The 26,064-nt window shown below is 44.5% G+C and overlaps 3 protein-coding genes and 1 long non-coding RNA gene across 5 annotated transcripts; 1 reads left to right on the forward strand and 3 right to left on the reverse strand.

Annotated features, from left to right (window-relative positions):
• Positions 1 to 6,346: 6,346 nt before the first annotated feature.
• On the forward strand, positions 6,347 to 10,499 carry LOC109760800 (probable E3 ubiquitin ligase SUD1). Its single transcript, XM_040396932.3, has 8 exons — positions 6,347 to 6,571; positions 7,013 to 7,429; positions 7,713 to 8,219; positions 8,505 to 8,686; positions 8,792 to 9,078; positions 9,183 to 9,316; positions 9,403 to 9,540; positions 9,928 to 10,499. Exons 1-8 carry the CDS (start codon positions 6,347 to 6,349, stop codon positions 10,306 to 10,308), a joined length of 2,271 nt encoding a protein of 756 aa, XP_040252866.1. The 3' UTR covers positions 10,309 to 10,499.
• Positions 10,500 to 10,605: 106 nt separating this feature from the next.
• Positions 10,606 to 15,489, reverse strand: LOC141026358 (uncharacterized). Its single transcript, XR_012188338.1, has 4 exons — positions 13,795 to 15,489; positions 13,619 to 13,719; positions 12,423 to 13,558; positions 10,606 to 12,350 (listed from the first exon to the last, which is right to left on the reverse strand). It is a non-coding gene; the product is annotated as an uncharacterized lncRNA (long non-coding RNA).
• A 316-nt stretch (positions 15,490 to 15,805) lies between these two features.
• Positions 15,806 to 18,773, reverse strand: LOC109760805 (uncharacterized). Its single transcript, XM_020319614.4, has 3 exons — positions 18,685 to 18,773; positions 17,978 to 18,252; positions 15,806 to 16,771 (listed from the first exon to the last, which is right to left on the reverse strand). The coding sequence occupies exons 2-3, from the start codon at positions 18,238 to 18,240 to the stop codon at positions 15,889 to 15,891; spliced, it is 1,146 nt and encodes a 381-aa protein (XP_020175203.1). The 5' UTR covers positions 18,241 to 18,252; positions 18,685 to 18,773; the 3' UTR covers positions 15,806 to 15,888.
• LOC109760803 (probable E3 ubiquitin ligase SUD1) lies at positions 18,709 to 25,386 on the reverse strand. Of its 2 annotated transcripts, none has more exons than XM_073502769.1 (9): positions 25,103 to 25,386; positions 24,498 to 24,833; positions 23,043 to 23,522; positions 22,762 to 22,949; positions 22,397 to 22,687; positions 21,657 to 21,853; positions 21,437 to 21,570; positions 21,209 to 21,355; positions 18,709 to 18,863 (listed from the first exon to the last, which is right to left on the reverse strand). In XM_073502769.1, exons 1-9 carry the CDS (start codon positions 25,304 to 25,306, stop codon positions 18,822 to 18,824), a joined length of 2,019 nt encoding a protein of 672 aa, XP_073358870.1. In that variant the 5' UTR covers positions 25,307 to 25,386; the 3' UTR covers positions 18,709 to 18,821. The 2 variants fall into 2 exon arrangements, with proteins under 2 accessions (XP_073358870.1, XP_020175201.1); XM_020319612.4 differs by lacking the exon at positions 18,709 to 18,863 and adding an exon at positions 19,752 to 20,536.
• Between the last annotated feature and the right edge of the window lie 678 nt (positions 25,387 to 26,064).

Below are 26,064 nucleotides of genomic sequence, written 5' to 3' on the forward strand. Positions count from 1 at the left end.
TAACCTACAATGCATACAAAAACTTACTTCTTATTTAGTTTGCATTTCTTGCTGCGTTTAGTGTGCCCTAGCAATTTGCATGCGCCGCACCTGATTCTGATCTCGTCGTACGAAAGTGGCCTACCATTTTTCGACATAGGGCGGTTCTCATCTGCCTTAGTTGCACCTTTTGTTGATACTTTAATAGGATCATGAACTTCAACTATGTTGCCTTCACCATCATCTACATATTCAATTGCACAAGTACTAAGATCAGCCGTTTTCTTACTCAAATTTTCCTTTAGCTGATCATACTCATGGCTCTTAGCTATCACGGCCTTCAAACTCTCCTGTAACTGATCCCACAAAGTTGGGTGTTTGCATGCTGCATGCATAGCTTCTGAAGCCAACACACTGACCTGGCTATATTTCATTCTTTCAGCTGCTCCAGTCCATCCAAATCCCAACAGATCGCTTGTGCGCCTGGCGGGCAGTCCCAACCTTGCGTCTTTCGTGAACCGCACAAGAACTAAACACTTTGGTATTTCAGATATATTCAAGTACTTCAGTACATGGAATATGTGCTTGCAAGGTAGACCCTTTCGAATCATTCTTCTGCAGCTGCACCTTATAGTTTCTGCGGAATTTACTGGAGTGTACTCCACCCAAAAACGGCTCTTCCGGTTATTCTTCCAGGCCACGATGTACTGCTGTGATCCGTCTCCGAGCTTTATTTCTACAATCTCCATGCCACCAATTTTCCTAAGATCAGCTTGCAACATATAGAAGTTTGCTGGAGTGAAGACGTGAGAAGCAGCTATCTCAAGTTCCCTCGAGCTAGTAACTGGCACCGGTAAACTCTGTGAGGCCGTGCAATCATCTCGTGCCTCATTCTCACGGATACGTACAACGACGTTCTCATAGTGCAAAATCATATCCACCAGGGTCATTTCACCGTCTAGGTGGAGGTGAAGGCATGAGTTTAGACTTTCACTCCTCTGGTTGCTTTTCATGCCAAGCCAAAAACCCTCTGTCAGATAAGCCGCGGCCCGCAGTCTCCTCTTCTTATACATCCGTCTCAACCATGTTACTGTTTTTTCCGACTGCCATCTTTTGGAAAACGCGTGCCATCTCTCCTCAAACGTGGCCGTGGACGTGCTGTAGTACAGAAGAGTTCGGAACTCCTTCAAGGACTTGTGACTGAGGTGAATCTTCATATTTTTTTCTATATGCCACGTACATATACGGTGCCACACGTCTGGGAAGACTTGGCGAATTGCCTTGATCATCGCAGCGTCGGCATCCGTGATAACACTCATAGGCATCTTTTGACACATGGACCTCAAAAAAGTCTCCAGCAGCCACACATATGTCTCTTCGGTCTCGTCCGAAACTATGGCACAAGCAAAAACAGTGGTCTTCCGGTGATTGTTAAGACCAACAAAGGGTATGAATGGCATACCATACCGGTTCATCTTGTACGTGCTGTCAAATACAAGCACGTCGCCGAAGTCCTCATAGTCATGACGAGACTGGGAGTCACACCAGAACATCCTATTCATATGTCCTTCCTTGTCTAGCTTGTACTCGAAAAAGAAGCTAGGATCCCTCTGTTTCCTACTGACCATGATGCCTATGACTGTGGCAGCATCACCTTTTGAAAGCAGCTTCCTCTTCTCCCTGGCGCAAAGGTTGTATATTTCACGCCTGGTAAAACCAACACCGCCGTACCATACATGTTTGCTGATGAAGCAATCCATCATGTCGTGAATTCTAATCCCTGCAGCTCCCATGGACATTATCTCATGCTTCTGGTACTCTTTGATTTTTCTGTGGGACCAAAGAAAAGGTACCTCGTCCGGTCCTGCCAAGATATGGCTATGCTTGTCCTCAAAACTATCAACATACCAAACCCCACGCTTTTGGTCAAGCTTCACGGTCAGGTGCGCTTCGCAGTGGCAGCGTGTCTCGGGTCTGAGCCTACGGCTGTGTCCTTCCTCGGTTAGCAACCTGCTGTCACGTTTTCCTTGTCTGGAACAAACAAACCGCCTATAACGCATATGACGTGACTCGGTTTTGCTATACCTGACCCTATTCTTTCTAATGCTGAAACCATTATCTCTAGCATAGCTGTTGTAGAAATCATACGCAGCCTCGTGAGACGTAAAAGTCATTTGTATTATCTGCATGAACATATCCCTCTTATCATCTGCACTAGCAGTATCTTGGACATTCTTTTTACCCTCAACTTCTGTCACCTACACAATCATAACATAGCCATGAAAACAGTTTTCTATGGTATAACATTACTTCCATACAACATTGATTACATACATACCTCACTCATGATGACCGACGATTGCGACTCCCCAGAATCAGATGCAGCTAATGATTCGACATCAAGGCCTGTCTCCGCGTCGAGTTCACCGTAATAGTCGTACGCATTATGACATTCGGAAATGAGCTGAAAAATATAACACAAATACATAAGTACTTATCATATAATATTCCAGGATTAATTCAATTTGCATGCATGCCAACAAAAAATTCCACTTCCATACCTGACTAATGTAATCTTCATTCGAGATCTCCGAGTTGTTTTCCTCACCATCATCATGCTCATTGTTTTCCTGACCATCATCATGTTCATCCATCTATAAATTTTCAAAATATAATATTGTCGGATGCCACCAAAAAATTACAACATGATAATGCCACTCACATTAAGATCTTCCAATACGTTCCCATTCTCTGACCTATCTCCACGATCTGAATTTTCATCATCTGACCAATCTTCTATCCAGTCTTTCATCAGTTCTCCAAACTCCATGTCATACATCATATCAGTTAACTCATCGTCCGCCATTTCCTACAACAATTAATATGTATCATCACATGTGCAAACATTATCAATGCTGACATATACAACACCTACCGCACGATCACGGATGTTAAATAAACTACACCAACCGGAGAGCGCCCCAACCGAGGGCGTTCAGATCGTGCACACAACCGACGCCAACGACCTCTGATCGGCCATGGATCCTCCCCCCTCTCCACACCAAGCGGCGTTAAGGTACGTCCCACGAATCCAGTACGTGATCACTTTGGATCACGAGAAGCAGCGCTACCCGTGATAACATGCACCGCCGGATTCCTAGCCCACGGCACCAGTCGTGATTATTTTGGATCGCCGGATACCTAGGTAAGCCGCCGCATCAAATAACGGAGCCGTCGTGCACACAACCGACGGCAACCGACGCTAGGTTAACCCTAGAAAGAAGAAACCCACTTTAGCCCGCGTGATCACTGTGTATATCATGACGAGCAGCACTACCAGAACAAGATCTGCGATGGCCTGGACCGCCAGAAAGCTAGGTTGCCCGCCCCGCTAGGTTAACCACTACGACGAAAACAGCGGCAGTTCGTTTGATGCTGCCGCGAGCGAGACAAACGTGGGGAAACGGGATGCGGTACCTGCGAGCGCTGGAGGTTGACGACGGTGCCGCGCGCGCTCTCGGACGAGATCGCCGGCGATAAGATCGCTGCCGCCGATATTCCTACAGAAACTCACCAGAATGATGGAGGAGCTGCGTGATTGATTGAGCTGCGTGATTGATGGATCGGCCGTCGTGGGGTCGTGTCATCCTTTTTTTTCGGGATGTCACCGTATACATACGTATGGGTCATACGGGTTATACGGGGCTTGGATATGGGCTACGGGGCTTGGATATGGGCAGCGGCGGGCCGGAGAAAAAATAGATGGCGGGGGTCAAGAATACCCCTAGGAAATTGAGTTAGGGGGGAGCACCGGAGCAGAAACCGTAAACAAGATGTGTCTACTAAACAAAACTGAAAGAAAGGAAACTAAGCGCGCTCCAAGCACCGCGGCAGGGTGAAGGGGATCGATCATTCGCGGCGGATATGATGCCGATAACTCGTTACATTGCAACAATATGGCAAGAATGTACTGTTAATCACACTGCAAAAGGGGTACATTTTTCACTTCGCTGAGGAATCACATCACATAGACATAGACATAGACATGTAGTGATAATAAATGACTGAAATTAGCAGCGAGAGGGGGGAAAACCCTAGGCGGAGTAGGATGCGCGAGGCGGTACCTCGCAGCGGGGTTTTCCGCGGGTGGCGATCCACCGGAGCTGGCAGTCGTCGTGGACGAACCTGATGCTGCCGCGGCAGGCGCAGGGGCGGCGCAGGGGGCGGCCCGGCCCGGCTGGGAGGCGGCAGATGCGGCACTGATCCACCAACTCCTCTTCCTCGTCTCGGAAGTCTTCTTCCGCGGAGAACATCGCGTCGTCCTCGCCTCCGGTGGCCGCCATTGCCGTTGGTGTCTCGTCTCGACGGCGAGAGTGAGTGAGGAAGAGTGACACTGGGCCGTTCTTGCGATTCACCATGTGTATAAGAAAGCCACCTTTGCCAGCTAGGGCCGGCCCAAGACGACTCTGAGTTATATTTTTTTTCTTTCTCTTCTTCTTTTCGTTTCCTTTCCCTCTCCCTTTTCTCTTTTATTTTTTACAGTTTTATTTATCTATTTCAAGTAAAAACGATGCCACTTTCGTTGTCATGTTTCTTCTTAGAGCATCTCCAAGAATTCCTGTAAAAAAATTCTCCATGATAGTTGTTTTACGGGGTGTCCATATAAATTAAAGGAAGTTCTCAGGCGAGGTCTTTTCTTAGTTCCCGTAAAAATTTCCCCTAAAGTGTTTTTGACGGTGGCGCGACGGCGATGGTGAACCCCGACGGCGGCTGCCAGCGGACGGCGGTGGTCGGTGGTCGACGGTGGCGGCGAGCGGACGGCGCAACGGTGGTTGTCTATGGGGGAGGCGTGACGGTCGGTTTCGGGGCGCAGTGGTCAATGGTGGCGGCGCAACAGACTACGGTGGCGGTTAGCTTATGTAGCTTATGTGACACTTTTACAGAAGGGCCATCTTCCCATAGATGGAGGGGAAGTTTTGAAGGATTTAGGGGATCCCGTAAAACAATTGTGCGTTTACAGGAGCTGTTAGAGAGCTTTTTTGGCTACTTTCTTTAAACGGTGGTTATTTTACGAATAGCGGAACTATTGGAGATGCTCTAGGTTTTTCATGTGTCTCATCAGCCATCAAAATATGTTTTGAAAGCATTGTTTTGTAACAAATATTTGTAGTGATGACAATGGATAGGGTATGGGTGGGTACAACCCTTTCTGCCTAAACCCATACCCTCATAAACCTTTTATACCCTCCTATTTTAATAACCATCAGCCATCAAAATAGGACTTAAGTCAGGTGGTGCGGGGGGGGGGGGGGGGGGGGGGGGGGCTTCCCCCTCTCTCCCGGTGAACTTTCAAAAAAAATAAGACGATGAGCCCATGGCCGATTTAGGGAATACGAGATTTAGGGTTGTGCAGGCATTGGATGTGACCCCACATGCCATGGGTGTTATTTACATTTATTTTTAAAATATCCGAATATTCATTGGGTTATCCATTGGCGCAATTTATAGCCATGCCCTACCGATATATTTTTCTGATATGGATACCAAATACCCATGGGTACCAAATCTTGCGAAGTTGCACCCATGCCTACTATTTTCGGATAGGATACCCACGGGCAAAGCTGTCGTCCCTATATTTTGGTGTTCAATCGGAGCGCCCCCTATTGGTGAGCGTGAGGACGACATTGTTGACTGTGGGCTACGGCCCATTCAAATCCCCCTTATGGGTCTGCATCCATCGATATATAGATAGAAATCACAAGATTTTACACGATGAAAGTAAGAATTACAAGTTTGAGGTTCGGGTCTACACCAAGAAGTAACTCTTGGTCTCAAAAAATCACATGATACCTGCAGATGTAGATCACCATCACCTATATTAAGTATTCTCTGTAAGCATTCATGTATTTTGAAAAATCACCGATTTCAAAAAGTTGGCGTGTTAATTAAAAAATGTCCGTAGAACTTTGATTAAAGCGATGGATTCACCAATGCCTATATTTTTATGAAACAATAAGATTTAAATGTCGAAGCAAAAATTGTACCTTGAACATCCAAATATTTGTTGCAAAAAAATTAATTTAAAAGTATTCGCTGATGAATGATGATATACACATTAGAACTGAAAAGGGGCTCAAAAAAGCAAAAGAGAAATGGTAAGGGGATTAGAAGCAGAAAAACGGAAGAACAACAATAATGGCACGGATTCTTCTTGGGCCGGCGAGCCTAGCTAGACGAAGAGCAAGAGCGGCCCAAGATCTCCCGTTCTGCCGCTTCTCCTACACGATCTCTCACTCGCTCTCGCCGCGCTGATCTCTAAAAAAAAAACTCACTATCGCCGCGCTATAGACGACGGGAAGGCCGATCAATGGTGGTCGCCGACGCCACCGGAGGCGAGGAAGGGGCGAGGATCTCCCCGAAGGGAGGCCAAGGAGAGGAGGATGCGGAGGAGCAGCTGTGCCGCATCTGCCGCCTCCCCGCCGAGGCGGAGCGGCCCCTGCGGAGCCCATGCGCCTGCCGCGGCAGCATCAGGTTCGTCCACGACGAATGCCAGCTCCGGTGGATCGCCGCCCGCGGAAAACCCCTATGCGAGGTATCTCTCTCTCTCTCGGTCCCTCCGACCTAGGGTTTCCCCTCCATGTGCCGTATGTAGGTGTGTGTACTGGTAATTTCAGTCACATCTACCACATGGATGGTGTGATGTCAAGCTGGATCCTGTGATTCCTTAGTGGAGTGCAAAATTTACCATCTTGTAATGTGATCAAATACTCAAATATCAATGCATTCCTGTCATGCTGTTTGCAATGCGGATCGACTTCCTGAAAAGGAGATCAGTGAAAAATGTCCCCTTGTGGAGTATATTTAATTAACACGTTCTTGCCAAATGCCAATACTGTTGGAATGTAGTACTATAGTATGTTCTTATCACAGTGTTGATGTGGTTGCGATCAATTCTTTTTCATATGTCATTTTGATATGATCTAGTCTGATGCTAACATTGACTTACGCACTCGGTCATGTTGAACCATTTCAGGTATGCAACCGCGGCATCACCACCCGGCTTCTCTACGCCGCGGACGCCCCCGCGAGGCTGCCTGTTTCTGAGTTCATCATGGGGGCGTCCGACAAGCTCACGGGTCTGCTGCTGCTGCTCGTCTTCGTCGTATGCGTTGTGCCGGAGTTTTCCATTCACCTCGCCGCCCTCTGGGCTTGGCACCTCGCGCTCGCCAGATCCTTTGCTCAAGCGCGCTGTTTGCTCTCCCTCCGCCTTTCTACCGCCTCCGCCCTCGCTTTATTTGCGCTCTCCGTTGCATTCGCACGCCGGTTTGCTCCATTTGCTGTAGCTCCATTTGCACGATGGGTTGCGCGCCTAGAAACTCGGCGTCAGGGGTTTCGAGGATTTGATGGCTTGCAAGTCCTTGCGCTACTTGCCGTTGAAGCATTCTTGATGGTATGCTCTGTTAGCAATAATCTTGTTCAGGTTAATCAGTTAGTTTCTATCTAAGTTGATCAGTCCCCAACATGCTCTGCTTCTCAACCAATGTTCTCTGTGTGTGCTACTTCTAATAAGATCATTAGGTTCTTATATTTGAAGTAAAGCACTAATTAATGTCCTTCTAATTTGATATTCGTTGTTATATACAATATATGATATGAATGACCACCTCACATTTCTTATGCTTACCTTTTGTACTTATTTCCAGAAAATTATAACAATATGCTTCTCTAATCAGGTGGTAATATTTGACATGGCTCTTGCTTGTATTTTGGTTTTTCTCCCATTCTCGCTGGGAAGGATAATCCACTGGTGCATATCGTGTTCCATTTTTTCCAATGTGGGTGAAGTCAACTCCTACACTTCAACAGGCTCTGCCCTTCTAATTGGATATGGACTTATCATTTCTGTGGGTGTCACTTTTCCTGGGCTGAACACTCTCTGGCAATACTTTAGGGGGGAGCGCCTTATGATTGCAATTTTCATTAGACGGCTCCATGCTAGATTCCTCAGAGAGACTGCAGATTTCACCACTCTTGCAAGTATTCTCCTGAGCGCATTTATAATGTACCCGTTGTTCTTTGGCTGGTTGCTTGATATCTTCACTTCAAAAATGTTTGGTGCAACAATGTCTCAAAGGCTGGAACTCCTGTTTGCTCCATCTTTTGCTTCAGCTTCTCTTCATTGTTTTATTGGACACATATTTTTGAATCTACGTCTCTGGTTGTCCGTAACTCTTCACAAGGTATTTATCATATTTTTATCTATATGACCTCGTGATGTTACTAGTATTATACTCCCTCCGTTCCTAAATATAAGTCTTTCTAGAGATTCCAACAAATGACTACATACGGAGCAAAATGAGTGGATCTACACTCTAAAATATGTCTACATATATCCGTATGTTGTAGTCCATTTGAAATGTCTAAAAAGACTTATATTTAGGAACGGAGGAAGTAGTATATATGCAGTATATACTAGCTAGTTCATGGGTACAATCAGTTTTGTAATTTGTTTATCTTGTGGCTAGATATTGAGGCTGGGTGCCTGTCCCTGCTGCCACATCCACCGTAACCATATTCAGGAACCATTCCACAAATTTTATTTTAAGCGTGCTCTTCTGTATGACGTTATCTTTATGGCCGTAGTAATTTTTGTTCCTGTTCAAATTGCTGGCCAATTGGCACCGGAGCTGTTCCCGTTAGATATCAAGTAAGTTGTATTCGTTTTTTGTTTCATCTGATGTGTACTGTCCGGGTTTTTTTAAGAACATGCACTTTAGTTTTAATGTCTGTGGTTCGTGGCTATTAATTTCAGTTGTGCTGCTGAAGGCTTATCATTATGGCAAGCGCCACGAAACTATGCCAATTCAATTTCTCGTGTTTTCATTGTGTGGTTTCTCCTTAAGGGCACTTCTACAGTCACATACCTTGAGTCGCTAGTGAAGAAGGTAACTCGGTATTCGTATGCCACTAATGTGGTGCTTACATGGTCGACTGTTGCGATATACAGTTCAGCTGTGCTCATTTTTCCAATCTCAATTGGGCGTGCCTTGTTGCTTGCCATCACCCGGATGCCAGTAGCAAGTGGATTGGAATCCAATGGTAATAATGATTATTCAGAGATGGTTGTCGGACTTCCTTCGTAAGCAAATCGAGTATTTTTTTATCAAGTTTTGGCTTAATTAATTGTCGATATTCCCTCTTAGATCTGCTTGCTTTGGTTGTTGGGATTGGCATCATATTAACTATTATTGCTGCCACTAGAGATTCAATTGCCTACATGACTTGTGGGAGACCACGCCATCTAGCTTTGAAGTACTCAATGATTGTGTTCTTATGGGTGAGCTACTTAACTTGCGGTGGTTTTCTTTCTATTTTCTCTATTCTGTGCTGAAGTTAAATAACTTAAAAGCTGTTTTCTCTCAGTTTATCGTCATTCCATTCCTGAATGGGTTGCTGGTTGATTTATTTCTAATATCACCATTCGTTGGGCCTGCTGACGACGTTTCATTATCCTACACTTGGGCCCTTGGGTTTCTATTTATGAGAATCTGGCTAAAGCTGGTGAGTTGCAACTTCTCTTGCTGCTTTCTGTTCTCTTAAATTTATACTATATCCCTCATGTATGTACCAAATTCAACATATCTAGTTCGGAATGATTTGCTACATGGCACTCAAACTATTCGGTTAGTCATGCCTCATTTCATATTGTTAGGTTAGTCAGGTCACATTTCTAAAGTTCAGCTTTCTTCTTTATTCCCATTATCAACTCATATAATCCATCTATTTCCTTGTCTCCTATGGGACGCCAAGCATTTGCATAATTATCATTGTTTCTGTTTGCCAAAGTTTTTGGGTAGCAGGCAGCCAATTCCCAAACTATTCTAATTAGCTTATACTTAGATCAACAATAGCAAACATATTTAACTCACCGGATTTTTTGTCTTGAAGGTTCAGCAGATAAGGGCCAGACCCGTCCTTGCCTATATCATTGATGAAAGGTGGGTTCCGACGATTGTTCGGTGGAAGGCCGATTGTCTTTCTTGGGAGATATCAATGTTCTGGTTCTTGCAAGAAATCTTCATGCCTATTGCCACGAGGCTACTCGCTGCTCTAGGCGTTCCTTATGTGCTCGCCAAGGGTGTCTTCCCGAGATTTGGCTACTCCGCTGCTGTGAACTCAGCAGTCTATCGCTTCGCATGGCTGGGCAGCCTCGGCTCCTGTGAGCTCTGCTATCTCTTCAAGGTGTTGTGTGTCAAACTCCATGATTCGATCAGGGACGAGCGCTACGTCATCGGGAAGAGGTTGGAAGATGTCCCCGACGATAGCTGAAGGCCCGACTCTTCCCGGAGAAGTCTATTTCAAATAGTTTTGTACGGACATGGATATGGTGATATTAATAATTAATTTAGACATTAATGAAATAATGAATTTACTAATTAGTGGTGCATTTGTTTGGATGGATGATCTTGAAATTGAAAGTTATGGATTGCCGCTGTTTAAAGGCATTTTTCTGCCTTTTATGCTCACTTTGTTATGTAACAATTCTTCTCTGGCTTCACGGATCGTTATCCTCATCAAGGCAAAGTTTTTTGGGTAGTCATCATATGATCAAATAAATTGTCCATGTAAATATAAACAGTGGAAATTTTGCTTGGGTCATCGGAATTTGCACACCATGTCTGTCTGAATGTCTCCGTACAAACTGCACCATATACTCTTGAACTGCCTCCGCTGTCAGCATGCACCACGAAATACTGTATATTCTTTTTTAGCACAAATAGGGAAGCATCTACCTATTCATATTATTTTTAGAAAGTGCGTCTATCATTATAGAGAAAGGGGGAAGTTGTCCTAACAAAACAACAAGCAAACGATTTGGTTGAATGTTTGGTTGCTCATGAGTTGTCCAACATTATCGAAGAAATCATCTAGAGTTGGCAAAAGAGTTACATGACAAAATGTTGGCAATTATCGAACAAATGCCAAGTTTTCGGTTATTGCCAAAAATCATGTAAGATACACTTTGGTCACAGTCCAAACATACCAGAGTGACGACAAAACACACACGCAAAAAATAAAATCCTTGTTAGAATTTGTGACATCTTGCCACAAAAGTTTTGCCCTGGAATGGGCAAACTTGATGCCTAGCTCCAAGATAAACTTGCCTAAACTCAGAGAAATTCCAGGCTGATTGGCTGAAGCACTAGGCTAGTCTGCCGAAACAAACATGTATGTATGTATGTATGCCTTTTGACAGTGACAAAGCATATATCTGTTACTGAAAAATCTGACAGAATCTGCAAGGCATTGCAAAAATTAAAGCGACCAGCAGTTAATGTTTCTAGCAAAAAAAATAAAAAATTTGGTTGCTTGGTTGTCTTGAATGTTGGACAACTCATGAGCAACAAGATGGTCTAGGTTGTCTTGAATGTTGGACAACTCATGCGCAACCAAAAATTAAAGCGGCCACCATTCGTTTCTCCTCGGCCTATAGAATGCAGCCAGCGGTCGACAGAAAAAAAGGGGAAGAAATTTTCAAACATCAGTTCAGCTCAACAAAAAAGGAACAACGCTGTCGAACTGACCGACCGATACAACCTCGGTAACTTCCACATAGGAAACTGCATCCACATCAACAAGTTTCACCGTAAATTTATACGCCTAGCATCATCTCGATAACGTGGCCTATGTGTATTCCTATGTATGCATGCTATACATATATAACCATGCTATATATAAGTATAACTGTTAATATCACCAGACCCCTGTTCCTGTGAACTACTGAAAACAGAGTTCCGCACTTTCACCTACCGTCAGCGACGTCTTCCAACCTTTGCCCGATGACAATACGCTCATCCACGACATAATCATAGAGATCAAGGACGCAGAAATCCCAGAACTGCTCCACGAGATCGCTGAGCGCGCGGAAGCCCCTGGCGAATCTCGAGAAGACGCCCCTGGGACATATGTTAGAAAAAAAAATGGTTTCTGTCATGCAAACCATAGTTTAGAAGAAGACACATATCTTGGAACTAAAGAGACACATGACAAAAGCCTAAACCCACCGCGATTCCGGTAACCATCAGAATCGAAGTCCCCGTAAATCAACAGTCAACACTGAACTTAGAAGAAAGTGAAAATTAGAGCATATTAGAAAATGAAACAAAACTACAGGGTTTACGTACCCAGTAGTAGTATGAAGAAGCCCGGTGAAAGTCGCCGAGTGAGAAGATAAACCCATATCCAATTAGGAGGATAGGAGGTGTTGAAGTACAGGAGCCGCCTTCACCTATGCACAACAGGATAATCCTTCCAAGTGTGAAAGGGATAAATGCCAATGTACAGGCCAGAACCATGTCAACCGGTGCCACCTGATTAGATAGGCATGTGTTAGAAGTTTGTAGAGACATGTAAAATGACAAGCAGAAAAAAATAAAGCATACCAAGAAAGAAAACTGAAGGAGGCGCAGCGCGAGGACCTGGCAGCGGCCCCGGCGTCCTCCGTATTTTGCGCGGAGCGCGTTTTCCGCCGAGAGCACGAGCTGAGAGAGCGCGGCGGGTCGGCAGGAGCGGACGGTGAGTAGACGGAAGGCCTCGGCGCGGCTCCCGGCGAGCGCGAGGCGCCATAGGTAGAGGCCGGTGAGCGTCCAGACGATCTTGGCCGTCAGCACGAGGCACAGCGGCAGTACGATGAGGCTCGCAAGCCTTGCCAGGGCCGGGGCATCCGCGCCGTACGTAGATGGAGCGGATGGAGATCTCGTGTCCGCATACCTGATCAATCAACCAAGCGCATCATCACTTCATCCGGCATTGCACAGCTAAGAAAATGTTATGAGATGTTCAGACTAGCGACTGCCGGCATAGTCAGTGTGAAATGTTCAGATATGGCATCATCAACGTGAACATTTTGCGCCGGACTCGAACACGTGTGCAGAGGAACATTTTTCTTAAATCTATACTTTTTTTTACTAACTAGCAAAAGAATTCATGCGTTGCAACGGAAGGAAAAATAACAGATGCCTCTAACCAATAACCGTGACTCAACACCCCAAGAGGTTCATGTTATTTATTCGAACATGACATCCCATATGTGTTGCCGGGTCTCCATTCTTGCTCATCGGCTCAAATGCCACAGGTATCTGAAGGCTCATTTTCTTCTTATGTTCATCGTAATCCGGTTGGTATGTGTTCAGATCAATACCACATGCGATGGCACAAGCATGATGCCGGGTTTCCTTCACAACGGCTTGGTAGTCCTCTTTGGTGAACTCTGAGCCGTCCACTTTAAACTGTGGGAACCCGCCGGCTAACAGCTCTGGCTTCAACTCAGGATGGTAAGCCTTGGTGAGAGTCAAGCCACGGAGCACTCGTTTTTTGCAGACCGACTCTTTATGAATTTTAATCCACTCTAGAACGGTGGATAACTCTTTAAGTACATCATCTATTCTTTCTTGGGACTTCTCCCAACCTCTCACAGTGATGATGGCTTCCCAGCTCCCAATATAGAGTTGTTTGATCAAATTGTATAACAGCCTAAGTTTCTCGTAGCGTGTCCTCAGAGTTTCTCCTATTTTTGTTCCTGTGAAGAGTCGGCGTCAGCAAGTTCATTATGAAGGCAACCAAGGGAATCAAGTTCTACCTCATCTTCATCATTTTGTTCTTCCACCTCATCTAAAGTGTCATGTCATCCTTAGGAGGGGTTGGAGTTGAGGGTTCAGTCTTCCACCATTGGGCGTTCTCCTGAAATAAACACAAGCCGGTGTGTTAAAAGAAGCAAAAGATTGCATAAGTTTGAAGATAGATAAAGACAGCTACCTCAGGTGTCGGGTTTCCAGCAAAGAAGGGGGCAAAACCTACAATTGCGATCTTCTCACGAGTTTCGCCTAGAAGTTTTTTTATGGCCTTCATGAGATCACTGGAGGACAATTCTTTATCACTAAAATGCAAGTCGTCTTCTAACTCGCCAGTATATTCATGCATAAGCCGATTTCTAAGGCTGAGGGGTTGAATCCGCCAGCTCATCCAGCACCGGGTCAGGTCAATTGCTGAGAGCCCATGAGCAATCAAAGCGTTGATTTTGGAATACATGGGCTCTAGTGCCGGTCTTTCTTCTACAGATGCATAAAAGGTAAATTGTTTTGACGAGTCAAGCCGGCCATATCTATAACTCGACAATAGTTTCTGCTGATTTGGAGAAGTATCCTTGCAATAAAACCAAGTCTTCTGCCATCCTTTTGGATGACTCGCCAATTTCATATCACGGAAGGCACAGTTCCTTCGCCTCTGGATTGTAACCCCTCTGCACTGCAGACTCGGTCCTCCACTGCACTCAGTTTGTCTGTTGCAGTAAAAGAACTCTTGGAAGAGGCTGACAGTTGGTGCTCCCGTTCTGTTACCTGCCTCCGCCTCGCTTCAGATCCTGTAATACAATGGTTGCCGCCATCGGCTGCGACGGTAGGGCTTGCTGCTTCCGACTGTGGCAGCACGCGACACGTGTTGCCTGCCGGGCCTGTCGCCACGACAATTTTGGTAATTGCACTCGTAGGTGGTCTTTTCTGGCATTACACTCGCGGGTCATTTATAACGGTAAAAAAAATCCTGCTGCAAGTGCCGTTTGGAAATTGCACGTTGCTTTCTGTTCTCCTGATCCTGCTACCAGCCCTCCTGATGTGAGAACATTTGGGCATGCACCCGCAAGATGTACTGGTAGTTATCCTAATCAAAGCATGAACACTTGAAGCCAAGACACAAGAGCAGTCGGCACCTCAAAGCTAGATCAAGCCAACAGCAGTGGCAGTTCCGGCATCAAAGAATAAGAATCCTCATCAAATCATGGCATAGTGACAATATCATGGATCAAAGAAAGTGGTATCTTTGCCTCCGTGAATTAATGCCATAGCGACAGCCCATGGTGGCAGGCTCCATGTGGCGCCTCGGCTTAGACACGAGCATTGGCCAGTGGCGGATCCAGGATTTCATACTTGGGTGTTCAAAAAAAATTGTGTGTGGATTTTTCAAAAAAAACAATTGATCTGGTATCTAAAATGTTGGTGTACCAAGAAATTTTTCCCCGTGAAAATGACAATACTTATAGAAATGGCAAAAGAAATAAAGATTATGTACTGTACTACATAGTCATACAGTTGGTATACAATGCATTTGAAGACATGGGCAAGAAAAATGCTAATTATCTGGTGCTGATGACATGCGTAGGTGTTGTCTGATGTTTAAATCATGCTTGCTACGTCATTTTTTGCTGCCAAAGATGGCATTAGCGGGAAAGGTCATTTGGGCACTGAATGTATTAAAGTATACACCATATATAAAAATGTCTAGCCAAAAGATTTGGATGTACAACTGTACACCCATGACCAAGTATGGATCCGCCCCTGGCATTGGGTTGGTGCCGAGTCTACAGGATTCAAGCAGGAGATGCCCCAAGAACTGAAGATGGATGCTATATAGGTTAGTAACAGAGCAACTAAAGAAGGGCCAAAAATATGAGTATGAAGATGTTACCAAATGCTAACAGAGAGTGGTGGACTGCATGTATAACTCCAGTCCATAGCGATGGTATCTGACACAAATAATGGAATACTCAATTAGCAACCGAAATGTATACAGAGAACAAACTCTGGAGAAATTGTGCCACTGTGGCCCAAAAACCTGTATACAGAGAACAAACTCTAGATTGTTAACCCTTCAGCCAAGAACGGAACAGAGTATACGACTATACCTTTCACAGCATGGCAGCTCGAGCCAAGCGCACCCGCACAGGTGAATATCCAAGCCGCAACTTTCATTCCCTGGACTGCTAGCGTATCTGCCTTCAGTTTAATTTTGAACTCCTTCGCAACTTTATATTTCCACAACATGATTGGTGCAAAAGTACATAACTAAAAAGATATTCTAATGCATGAAGAACGGGATTACAAAGTTATCCATCTTCTCTTTTCTCTCAAGCTCGTCCTTCTCAGCGATCTGCTTCAGCGTAGTCCACCCTTTTCTTGCCCGCTTCCTTGAACTGCCAGCCGGCTGAGTAGAATCACCTGGCGCAGATTTGGTATTCGAAGCTGACTTGCTATAACTTCCAGGGGCCTTGCCAGCAACTGAACCATAATTCTGCGCTTTGCTGTTCGGTGTACTTCTAGTCTTCAATGCTTCTGCTGAAGCTATAGGCACAGCCACTTCCGCCAGTTTGTTCTTCTGAGGAGTAACAAAGTTTGACCCAGCTAGAAATTCTGCTTGAGAAGTGACATCATGTTCGCATGTACTAGTATTTTTAGAAGCCGCGGGCTCAATTCCATTCACACATTTATCACGTGCGCTTTCTACTTCGATTTTCTGCAGGATGCCTTTGTGTGCAGCCGCTAACTGACCACGATCCACCATTGAGAAAACTGCCCCTTTCTCCATTTTATAATCTTCAGGAAGATTAGATTTAGGCCCATTACCTTGTTTATTATCCTTTTCAAGAGTGGATATTCTCAACCTGGATGATTCCAGTTGCGAGGCTGCTGTCACAGAATGCTCGATCCCCTTTTTAGTAGTTACTATTGGCGCGTTCATATGTTCTGCTTTCAACATTGTGCTAACAGGCTTTCTTGATGATAACAGTACCTTCACGATACCCTTTCCACTACCCCGTATCAGGTTTTGGTCTCCACAGAAATGGCATGCATAGACAACACTGTTTTGGCCAGGATTTGACTTCTTGCGCCGTTTTGCTTTCTTTTTGTTGTTCTTTATGCGGATTGTGCAGTTGAAGCCTGGCTGTAAGATTGATTCACACCTGCAATGTTTGAATAACCTTTCTTCAGAGGTCCATATAAGACTTATTGATATGGACAAAGGTACAAAAATAGAAAATAAAATGCAGCACAACTAGCAAACAGCGTTAACCACGTACATAATCTATGAACGTAGAAGAATATCGTAGACCCTTCAACTTGGCCGCTGGTGTAAATTGGAGATGTTCTTTACAGAGTTGGTGCTAGTGTTGTGAGTTCATATATTGTGAAGGACCTTTTTGCAAACTTGCTAACTGAAAGGAGTCTGAAAATGTACTGGTGTGAGCTAAATACACAAGTCCAAATATTCATCACACACAAAAGTTTTTATCAGCATTACTACAAACTGTAAGGCGCATAAAAATAAATTGATACATGCATACATATAGCACTATAACAGATCTCAAAGGTTAAGCAAGACAGACAAACTATGCGGTAATTTGCTCTAAGCCAGAATACTCATACAACATTATCAACACAGTTTTTTATTTCTAGTTCTTCTATGCTAGTAAGCTCACATTTTGACAATACAAAGATCCAGAACAATCAGCTAAGATGCATTACGGTAAAGAACCAATGTAACATGCAAAATGTTGGCCCTGCAAAATGGACAACCAAATAACCTTCCCATGTAAAAGTGAAAACAAAATTGAGGTACATCTAATTCGCTCAGTAAGACAGTAATTATTCTGCCCATGTGAACCAAAGATAAAAACTCGGATAATAAGCCTGAAGCCTTCCCATTTTATTCCAATCAAAGATTATCAGCAACAGGCCAACAATACAACCATCATATCAACCTAGAAAACATCTACCATATTGCTCTGGAAAGCTCATATAGACATGCTACTTTGCTAGAACAAGCATTTTTTCCAAAAACAATGTAATGCTAGTATGATACACATGTCAAACACAAATAATTATAACTCCAAACAAATATTATCAGAAACAGGTCAACAATACAATCATCATGTCAACCTAACAGACAAAACATGCGTATTGCTCTGGGAAGCTCATATAGACATGCTACTTTGCTAGAACAAGCATTTGTCTGAAAACAATGTAATGCTAGTATGCTACATATGACAAACACAGATAAATTATAACAGAAGTTAAAATGCGAAGATAATAGTCAGATCGATACGGTCAAATAACTAGACAAACGAATGCAGAATTTTTAAGGCCACACAGTAAGCTCTAACTCTCACCTCTGGCAAAGGAAGGTGGAAGCACCTACGGGGATCCCGGCCGCCTCGGCGTCCGTGGCGAAGCGGCGGCCCAGCAGCGCTCCGATCGAGCCAACTCCCGCCTCACCGCTTGCCCACGCCCCCAGCCGCTGCAGGTGCTGGACCCTCAGCAGGGAGGGCGTGCCGGCCGGCGTCTTTCCGGAGGTCTCCTCGCGGAGCGACAGGGCCTGGTTCATGGGCCTGGATGCCGAGGAAGGGCCAGCGCTGCCCGGCTTCTTCCCCATGTAGAAAATTCTCTGGTTACACAGAGGGTTAATTAGTCAGACAAATCTGGGTATCTACTTCAACACAAAATAATGCATGTTGTACTAACAATTCCCCACAATCTAAGAAACCCTAAATGGCCTAATAAAAATAAATCCACTCGGAAGATGCAAATAAGATGAAAAACAGTGAAGAGAGAATATATTAATACTCCCTCTGTCCCAAAATTATTGTCTTACATTTGTCTAAATACGGATGTATCTAGTTACGTTTTATACTAAGCACATGTGTCTATAGCATTTATTTCCAACGAGAAATTATAATCGTACATTGATGAATGAAAATCAAACTAATGCCTACTAATTTCTCTATTCTACTCTGATGCTATTTGGTGGTAATTCGCTATAGTATCAATTTGAGTTCAAGATATGAATGAATAGACAGGAAACTGTAAATGAAATTACCAAGAACGGCGCCAGTCAGGGGAGCCAGTCCTGCGTGCGTGTTAGGTCGCCCAGTCAAGCCACCAAGCTTTGGGCCTCCCTTTGACAGTCTGATTGGGCTGAACTCCAGGCCCATGAGAAACTCGGTGGGGAAAACTTCACGGGCCGGGCCTGGACCCACTCCTCCCGGTACAAGATTTCTGTTCAGTAGTTTCTTTTGTATTAAATAAAAAAAGCAAGCAGCAGACTACATCTCTCACCCCTAAAAAATTGGAATTTTTTGGATTTTTCTAGTATTTGTTTTGATTTTTTTCTGACCGGGTGCAGATGAGCCTGGGCACCGAAACGCCGCACTCAAAAATTGCACACTAGTTACACAGAAAAATGACATTTTTATATAATGCAAGAATAAGCATATAATAGTGATTTTTTATTTAAAAAAGGGACGTTTTCAAAAAAGAATGAAGAAGTGGCATTGATATTACCATTAAAGAAGAAATAAAATAGAAACTAAAAAAATCAAAATAATGAAATTTTCTAAGAAAGAATACATTAGTGGCTTTGGTATTGCCCTTTAAGAAAAATGAAATTGAAATAAAACCTAAAACAAAATCAAAATAAAGAGGATTTGTGAAAACATGCACTTAAGGCGCTGTTTAGGATTTGCCAAAATTCCAATTCTACATACCCACCCTCTTGCTTGCCTAAGGTCGCTGGCCCACGAAGAATCCTCGTCATTATTATTGCACCCTGATAAGTCCAGAATTTTTGGAGAACGTTTTTTATAGCAACTTTAGTTGACGCGAGGATATCAAGTTTAATTGGTAAGCATGGCAATTCCGCCTACAGTTTGTTTATTTTTAGCCAGAACTTTTCATGTGTGCCAACTAAAGTTGCCATAAAAAGTAAACTTCACCGAAAATACGAGGAATTCCAGGCTGACTGGCTGAAGCATTAGGCTATTCTACCGAAACAAACATGTACTGTATGTATGTATGTATGCCTTTTGACAGTGACAAAGCATATCTTGTGCTACTGAAAAGCCTGGATAGAAACTGAAGGCATTGCAAAAATTAAAGCGAGCCATGTTCAAGGCAACCAACACCATTTCATTTCTCCTGACCCTATAGAATCAGCGATTGGCTTTAAAAAGGGGTGAAACCATGAAATTTACAAACATCAGCCCAGTGGCGACACTATCGAACTGACCGGTCGATACAGCCCGCATGGGAAACCGCGTCCACATTTACAAGTTTCACCGGATATTTATATCATCTCATTTGAACCCTTATGTCAATAACGTGGCATATACTCTATATTCCTATCGTATGCGTGCTATATATATAACTGTACCATATACGTACGTGTTCCTACAAACTACTGGAAGCAGAGTTCCTGGTCTTCAGCCGTCGTCGGGGAAGTCTTCCAACCTCTGCCCGATGACAACACGCTCATCCCTGACAGAATCATGGAGTTCTTCGAAGCAGAAGATCCAGAACAGCTTGGCGCGAGAGCAGAGCGCACTGAAGAACCAGAACAGCTTGGCGCGACAGTCGAGCGGTTTCAAGACCCAGAACAGCTTGGCGAGATGGCAGAGCGCGCAGAGGCCGATGCAGCCCAGCCACGCCGAGCGGCGCACCGTCGAGTTCACGGCGGCGGAGCAACCGAGACTCGGAAAGACGCTCCCGGCGAGCACATAGGGAACACCCAGAGCGGCGAGCAGTTTCGTCGCGACTGGCACGAAAATATCTCGGAAGAAGCACGGCAGAGGCATCATCGCCCCTCGAGGCCAATCCAGCTTCGCCCGAGTAAGCCTCGGGACCCGTGATTCGTCGGTTAGATAGGCCAGGAATGGTGATAATGGCCAATGAACCTTCAAGATATGCATGCAGATGACTGGTCAGTTAAATAAATGTTTCCCTGTTTTCAACCTAAATACTACTCCCTCCGTTCGGTATTACTTGTCTTGGAAATGGATGTATCTAGAACTAAAATACGTCTAGATACATCCATTTCCGAGACAAGTGATTCCGAACGGAGGGGGTACAACCTAGTTTGCATAATTTGGTAGTCAGCTCCATGCTACCCCCGAAGAGTGGCAAATAGAAAGAATAATAATTCCGAGATTGCTTGGGGTGGCATATGATACAAGGGGAGAGGTGTACTATAGTATGAGTTTGACAACGGGCATAACAACGATAAGCAAACTCTGGAAATGAAAATTTGTGTGTTCTTGTTTTTTTTTGTAATTCACTTTACGACTGATTACTACTCCCTCCGTTCCTAAATACTTGTCTTTCTAGGCATTTCAACAAGTGACTACATACGGAGTAAAATGAGTGAATCTACACTCTAAAATATGTCTACATACATCCGTATGTGATAGTCATTTGAAATGTCTAGAAAGACAAATATTTAGGAACGGAGGGAGTATTTGAGTGCAATCTAACAAATCATTCCATCTCTAATATTGTCAAGTTTAGTAGATGCAGTACAATAATGTAGGCTAAGAGGTCACAGAACGACAGGGGAAGTTTCAACTCACCCATTTTACCCAGATTTTCAGCAATAGCCACCCCAGGAACCAAGTATAGAACAAGTCTAGAACTGGAACACCATCATCAGGCCCAGTGAATGGCGATATTAGCGATAAATCAACCAGCAGCCCGATCAGGAAGGGAATGATGGCAAACTGAGAGCAGACAGCTTTGAGTTATTTTACTGTATCATAAAAGAAAAAAAAGAAGGAATCGGCCTGAAGTAAACTGCTCACCCATAAGAACACAATAAGACAACGATTCAAAGCTACAAGGTGCTTTCTCCCAGAACTCATGTAGGCAAATAAGTCTCTTGAGGTGGCAATAATAGTTGATATGATGCCAAAACCGACAACCAAAGCAAGTAGATCTAGCAGGAAATATTGCACCAATAAGCCAAAGCAAGGTAAATATATTTACTTTGTTTACAAAGGAAATCCATGAATTAAACATTACCATTATTGGACTTGAATCCACCTGTAAGTGGCAGCTGAGGGATGGTAAATAACAGTGCACGCCCCACTGAGATTGTCAAAATAAGCACAGCTGAATTGCATATCATAACAGTCAAACACCCAAGCATCACATGCAGGATTATGCGAAGTGAGACCAATCTCCTTGTGCAAGGGTAAGTATTGAGAACACCTCTGCGTCTGCAAAAAATTTAATTAATTAAATTGTAAGTATAAAATATGAGAAGACAGGTACATCCAACAAATTATGAGGTTTCTTGTGCCGTTCTGAAGAGTAGTTGTTTTTTCGCGATCAAGCGCAAAAATAGATGTGCTTCAGTTTTTCCCATGTCTCGCTGTGTGACGGATGCTGTTTCTTGTACGTCTAGTGTACTTGATCTTTGGTGCGAGGACAATCTGTCTCTTACAAAAGTAGCCTATATTTTCCTTTTATGTAATTTGTTTGTAAGAATCATTATGGTGTCATTAATGAAATCGGTGAGTTATCCCTTATTTGAAAAAGAAAAAGATTGACACTACACAGAGCCCCAAAGGAACATGATAAAGCCCTCGTGAGAAGAGACATATCTTGGAATCAAAGTGACGCACGCTGACAGCTTAAAACTACCGCGTATCCAGTAACCACCAGAATCCAAGTCTCATAAATCAACAGTGAACACTAAACTTAGATGAAAGTAAAAATTAGATCATATCAGAAAATGAAACAAAACTACGGGGGTTTACCTTTTATCCTTAGCCTCATTAGTGCTACCATATTTGTCTTTTGGTGCGACACTGCTCCCACCGTCATGATCAAAAGCTCCATTGGGCCAGACAGTCACCGAAACTGACAGGCCAAGAGTCTGTCCAGTGGGAAATGTATAATGCATCACCTTCTTCACTATCCACTCAAAGCCTATGAGTGCATGCGTATGGCCAATGAGAAACCTCACTAGAAGAACACCACAAAGCGAATCTGTGTAGTTCTGTGGTGCTGACCAAAATGATGTGCCCTTTGTAGGAATATTGAAGTAGCTGCGGATCACAAACATTACAATAAGGTGTTGAGTCACAAAAAAATGGCATCTGGAACGAAGCTGAATACTTACATGATATCTACTAGGAACTTCCCGGTTGACAATCGACCGGCAATTTGAATAGGAACAACAATGACCATAGCAATAAGGATGATGCCAATAAAAAGACCAGGAAGCTTCTTGAAATAAAATTTGTAGAACGGATCACGGATGTTTACATTATGGTCGACAAAAGGAGATGTAACTCCTGGCCTCAAAATCTAGTAACAGAAAATATCATTCATTATAACCCTGAAGCATCCATTGAATACACTATTAAAATGATGAGATGACAAATCCGATGCGACCAATACCATGGAATGAAGTCCAGAGAATATGGAGACTAGATCCAAAAGTGCGCATCCAATAAGCCATTGAAGAGCAGTAGAAACGTAAATCGAAGCAAACAGAGGTTTAAACCTTTCAAAGATGGTTGCATCAAACATTTTTGAAGTGCAGATATCAAGTGACCAGGCAAACAACAGTGGCCATATTATAGCTGTGTTTATGAGGTTAAGAGAAATATTCACAACAATGATAAACTTTATGATCCCGCTGAAGAATATATCAAACAGACTCTCGAAGAAAATGTCCTCGCTCCTCAAGTATTGATGAAAAGTATGCAGCCCAGCAAAAGTTGCTCCCAGTGAGAAGATAAATCCATATCCAAATAGGAGGGTAGAAGGTGTTGAAGCATATGAGTCAACTTCAGCTCTGCACAATAGAGCAATCCTTCCAAGTGTGAAAGGGAGAAATGCTAATATACAGGCTAGAGCCATGTCACCCATTACCACCTGATTACATATGCATATTGTTAGAATTTTGTAGATATGTAAAAAAGAAAAGCAGAAAAAAAATGTGAAGCATATATTCCAAAAGCATGGAACTAAGCCAAAACCATGTAAACAAAGCCCGGTTAGGATTAGCCTAAAAAAATACTACATTAGCACAACGAATAAAGTGGCAAAATTAACAAGTTAAGCAGTTGTGGAACTGGATTAATGAGCAGAAAGGGTTAAAACGCTTTCAGACTCTCTGCTGAGTGGGCTGGACCTTTTCTCTCTTGCCTAAACTCCCCTGTTTAGGCCCCTCCCCTGTTGCACATTACCCCCACCCACCCACTCTCCTTTCTCATGTATATACGTGTACAGTTTCTCCTTGTTTAATAAAAATTTACTGTTGGGGCCTCCCGTACAGTTTCCCGGTCAAAAAATAAATAAAAGAAAACTCTGCACCTATATTTGAGAACGATCCTCCTATCAATGTATTTATCAGTACTGATTGACAGCCGGCACAATTGCAGGGCAGAAAACAGAGTAACGGAGTGTCATCTTTATTTGGAGTTGCATTAGCCTTGTAGAACAACTCATACAAATTTCTTCAATATGGGCATCCATTACTTCTTCACTATCTAACCAATGTGGGGAGCCATGGCAACAAGATGAGCTAAATGCTACCCCTCCTCTGTTCACAAATATAAGATGTTTTAACTTTTTTCTGAATCGGATGTATATAGACAGGTTTTAGTGTGTTTGTTCACTCACTTCAGTCCATATGCTGTCCATATTTGAAATATCCAAACCATATTATATTTGGGAACGGATGGAGTAGTACAGAACACAAACCCACTAATTGGTGCTTTGCTAGTATGGGGAAAATGTAGGAGGATCACATCACCATAGCATAAAAACGATATAATAATGCTAATATAAGTACCAGCAGATGTACTACGTACACTGGTTGAGGAGCAAGAAGAAGAAGAAGCATACCGACAAGGAAAACCGAAGGAGGCGCAGCGTGGCGAACTGGCAGCGGCGCAGACGTGCCCCGTAGTTTGCACGAAACGTGTGTTCTGCCTTGAGCGCGAGGTGAGCAAGGGCGGCGGGGCCATAGAGGCGGATGGAGAGCAGACGCAGGGCCTCGTCACGGCTCCTGGCGAGCGCGAGGCGCCATGTACAGAGGCCCGCGAGCGCCCAAGCGACCAGGGCTGTCAGGATGAGGTAGAGCAGCGCTAAGAGCAGGCACACGGGCCTCGCCGGAGCCGGGGCAGGGGCCGGGGTGCCCGCGGCGTAGATGGGGCGGGTGAAGATCTGGCGCCTGCACACCTGATGATCAATCAATGGAGCACATCATCAGACACTGTACAGCCTAGGAAATGTTAGCATGAAATGTTGAGACGCCCCCCCAAAAAAACCACATCATCGTGTGAAGATTTTGCGGCGGAATCGAATCGAAGTGGAGCAGGAAGAGGAAGTAAGCGCGAGCACGGCGGCGGGACGGATCCGCCGCCGGAGTCAGGGACAGGCGACGGACCAAATTCGGGGCATGATCCGCCGGGGGAGGCGGGGGAGGAGATGGAGATGATGATACGTACCTCGCACAAGGATTGGCGGCGGGATTTGAGCCACCGGATCTGGCAGTGGTCATGGACGAAGCGCATGCTGCCCTTGCAGCCGCAGGGGCGGCGCAGCGGGCGGTCCGCGTCGGCGGGGTCCCGGCAGATGCGGCACTGCTCCTCCTCCTCCGCCGCCTCCTCGCCCGCCGCCGTTCTCCGCAGAACGGCCACGGCGGCGCCCATCCGTGCCGTGGAGCTTGGAGAGATAGTGGGGGTTTAGGAGGGGGAGAGGGTGAGAGGGGAAAGGAGAGGAATGTTCGTCCAACTCAGCACTGGAGTGTGACGTGGCGCGGACGCGGACGCGGAGGCTGGCGTGGTGGGAAACTTTGCACTTGGACCCTGTTTTATTTGCTTCTTCACTCTCCCTGCTTTTTCTTAACGCAGTACAAACGTAAATGCTTATACATATATACACATACACATACGCTCTGACACTCACCCCTACCCCTATGAGCACCTTCGAGAGGCTGAGTCGGCACATTATCTTGACCTTCGTAGTCGATGGGAACATCTTCTCTCACTGAATACATCGCCAGAAGGCCTAAAATAAATACGATACGTGAGCAAGGATCGAGGCGGCACATCCTTTGTGGTGAGCTACATCGATACCCACAAGTAGGCCACATAAAAGCACCAGGAGGGAGTTCTAGGAGCGCCTGCAGGACATGGTTAGGACTGCACCTGTTGGCGAGAAGCTCTTCATAGGAGGAGACCTCTCGATGGCCACGCGGGTGCATCTAACACAGTTTTTTGAAGGGGTTCATGGGGGCTTGGCTATGGCAGGAGGAATCAAGAAGGAGAGGAGGTCTTAAGCTTCGCTCTAGCCTACTACATGATCATAGGTAACACTCCCTTTTAAAAAGAGAGAATCTCATCTACTAACTTACTAGTAGTGGTAACACTCTAGCCAAATTGACTTCGTCTTCTCAAGAAGAGAACCT

Source organism: Aegilops tauschii, chromosome 1 (genome assembly GCF_002575655.3).
Source record: "Aegilops tauschii subsp. strangulata cultivar AL8/78 chromosome 1, Aet v6.0, whole genome shotgun sequence".
Taxonomy (NCBI): Eukaryota; Viridiplantae; Streptophyta; class Magnoliopsida; order Poales; family Poaceae; genus Aegilops; species Aegilops tauschii.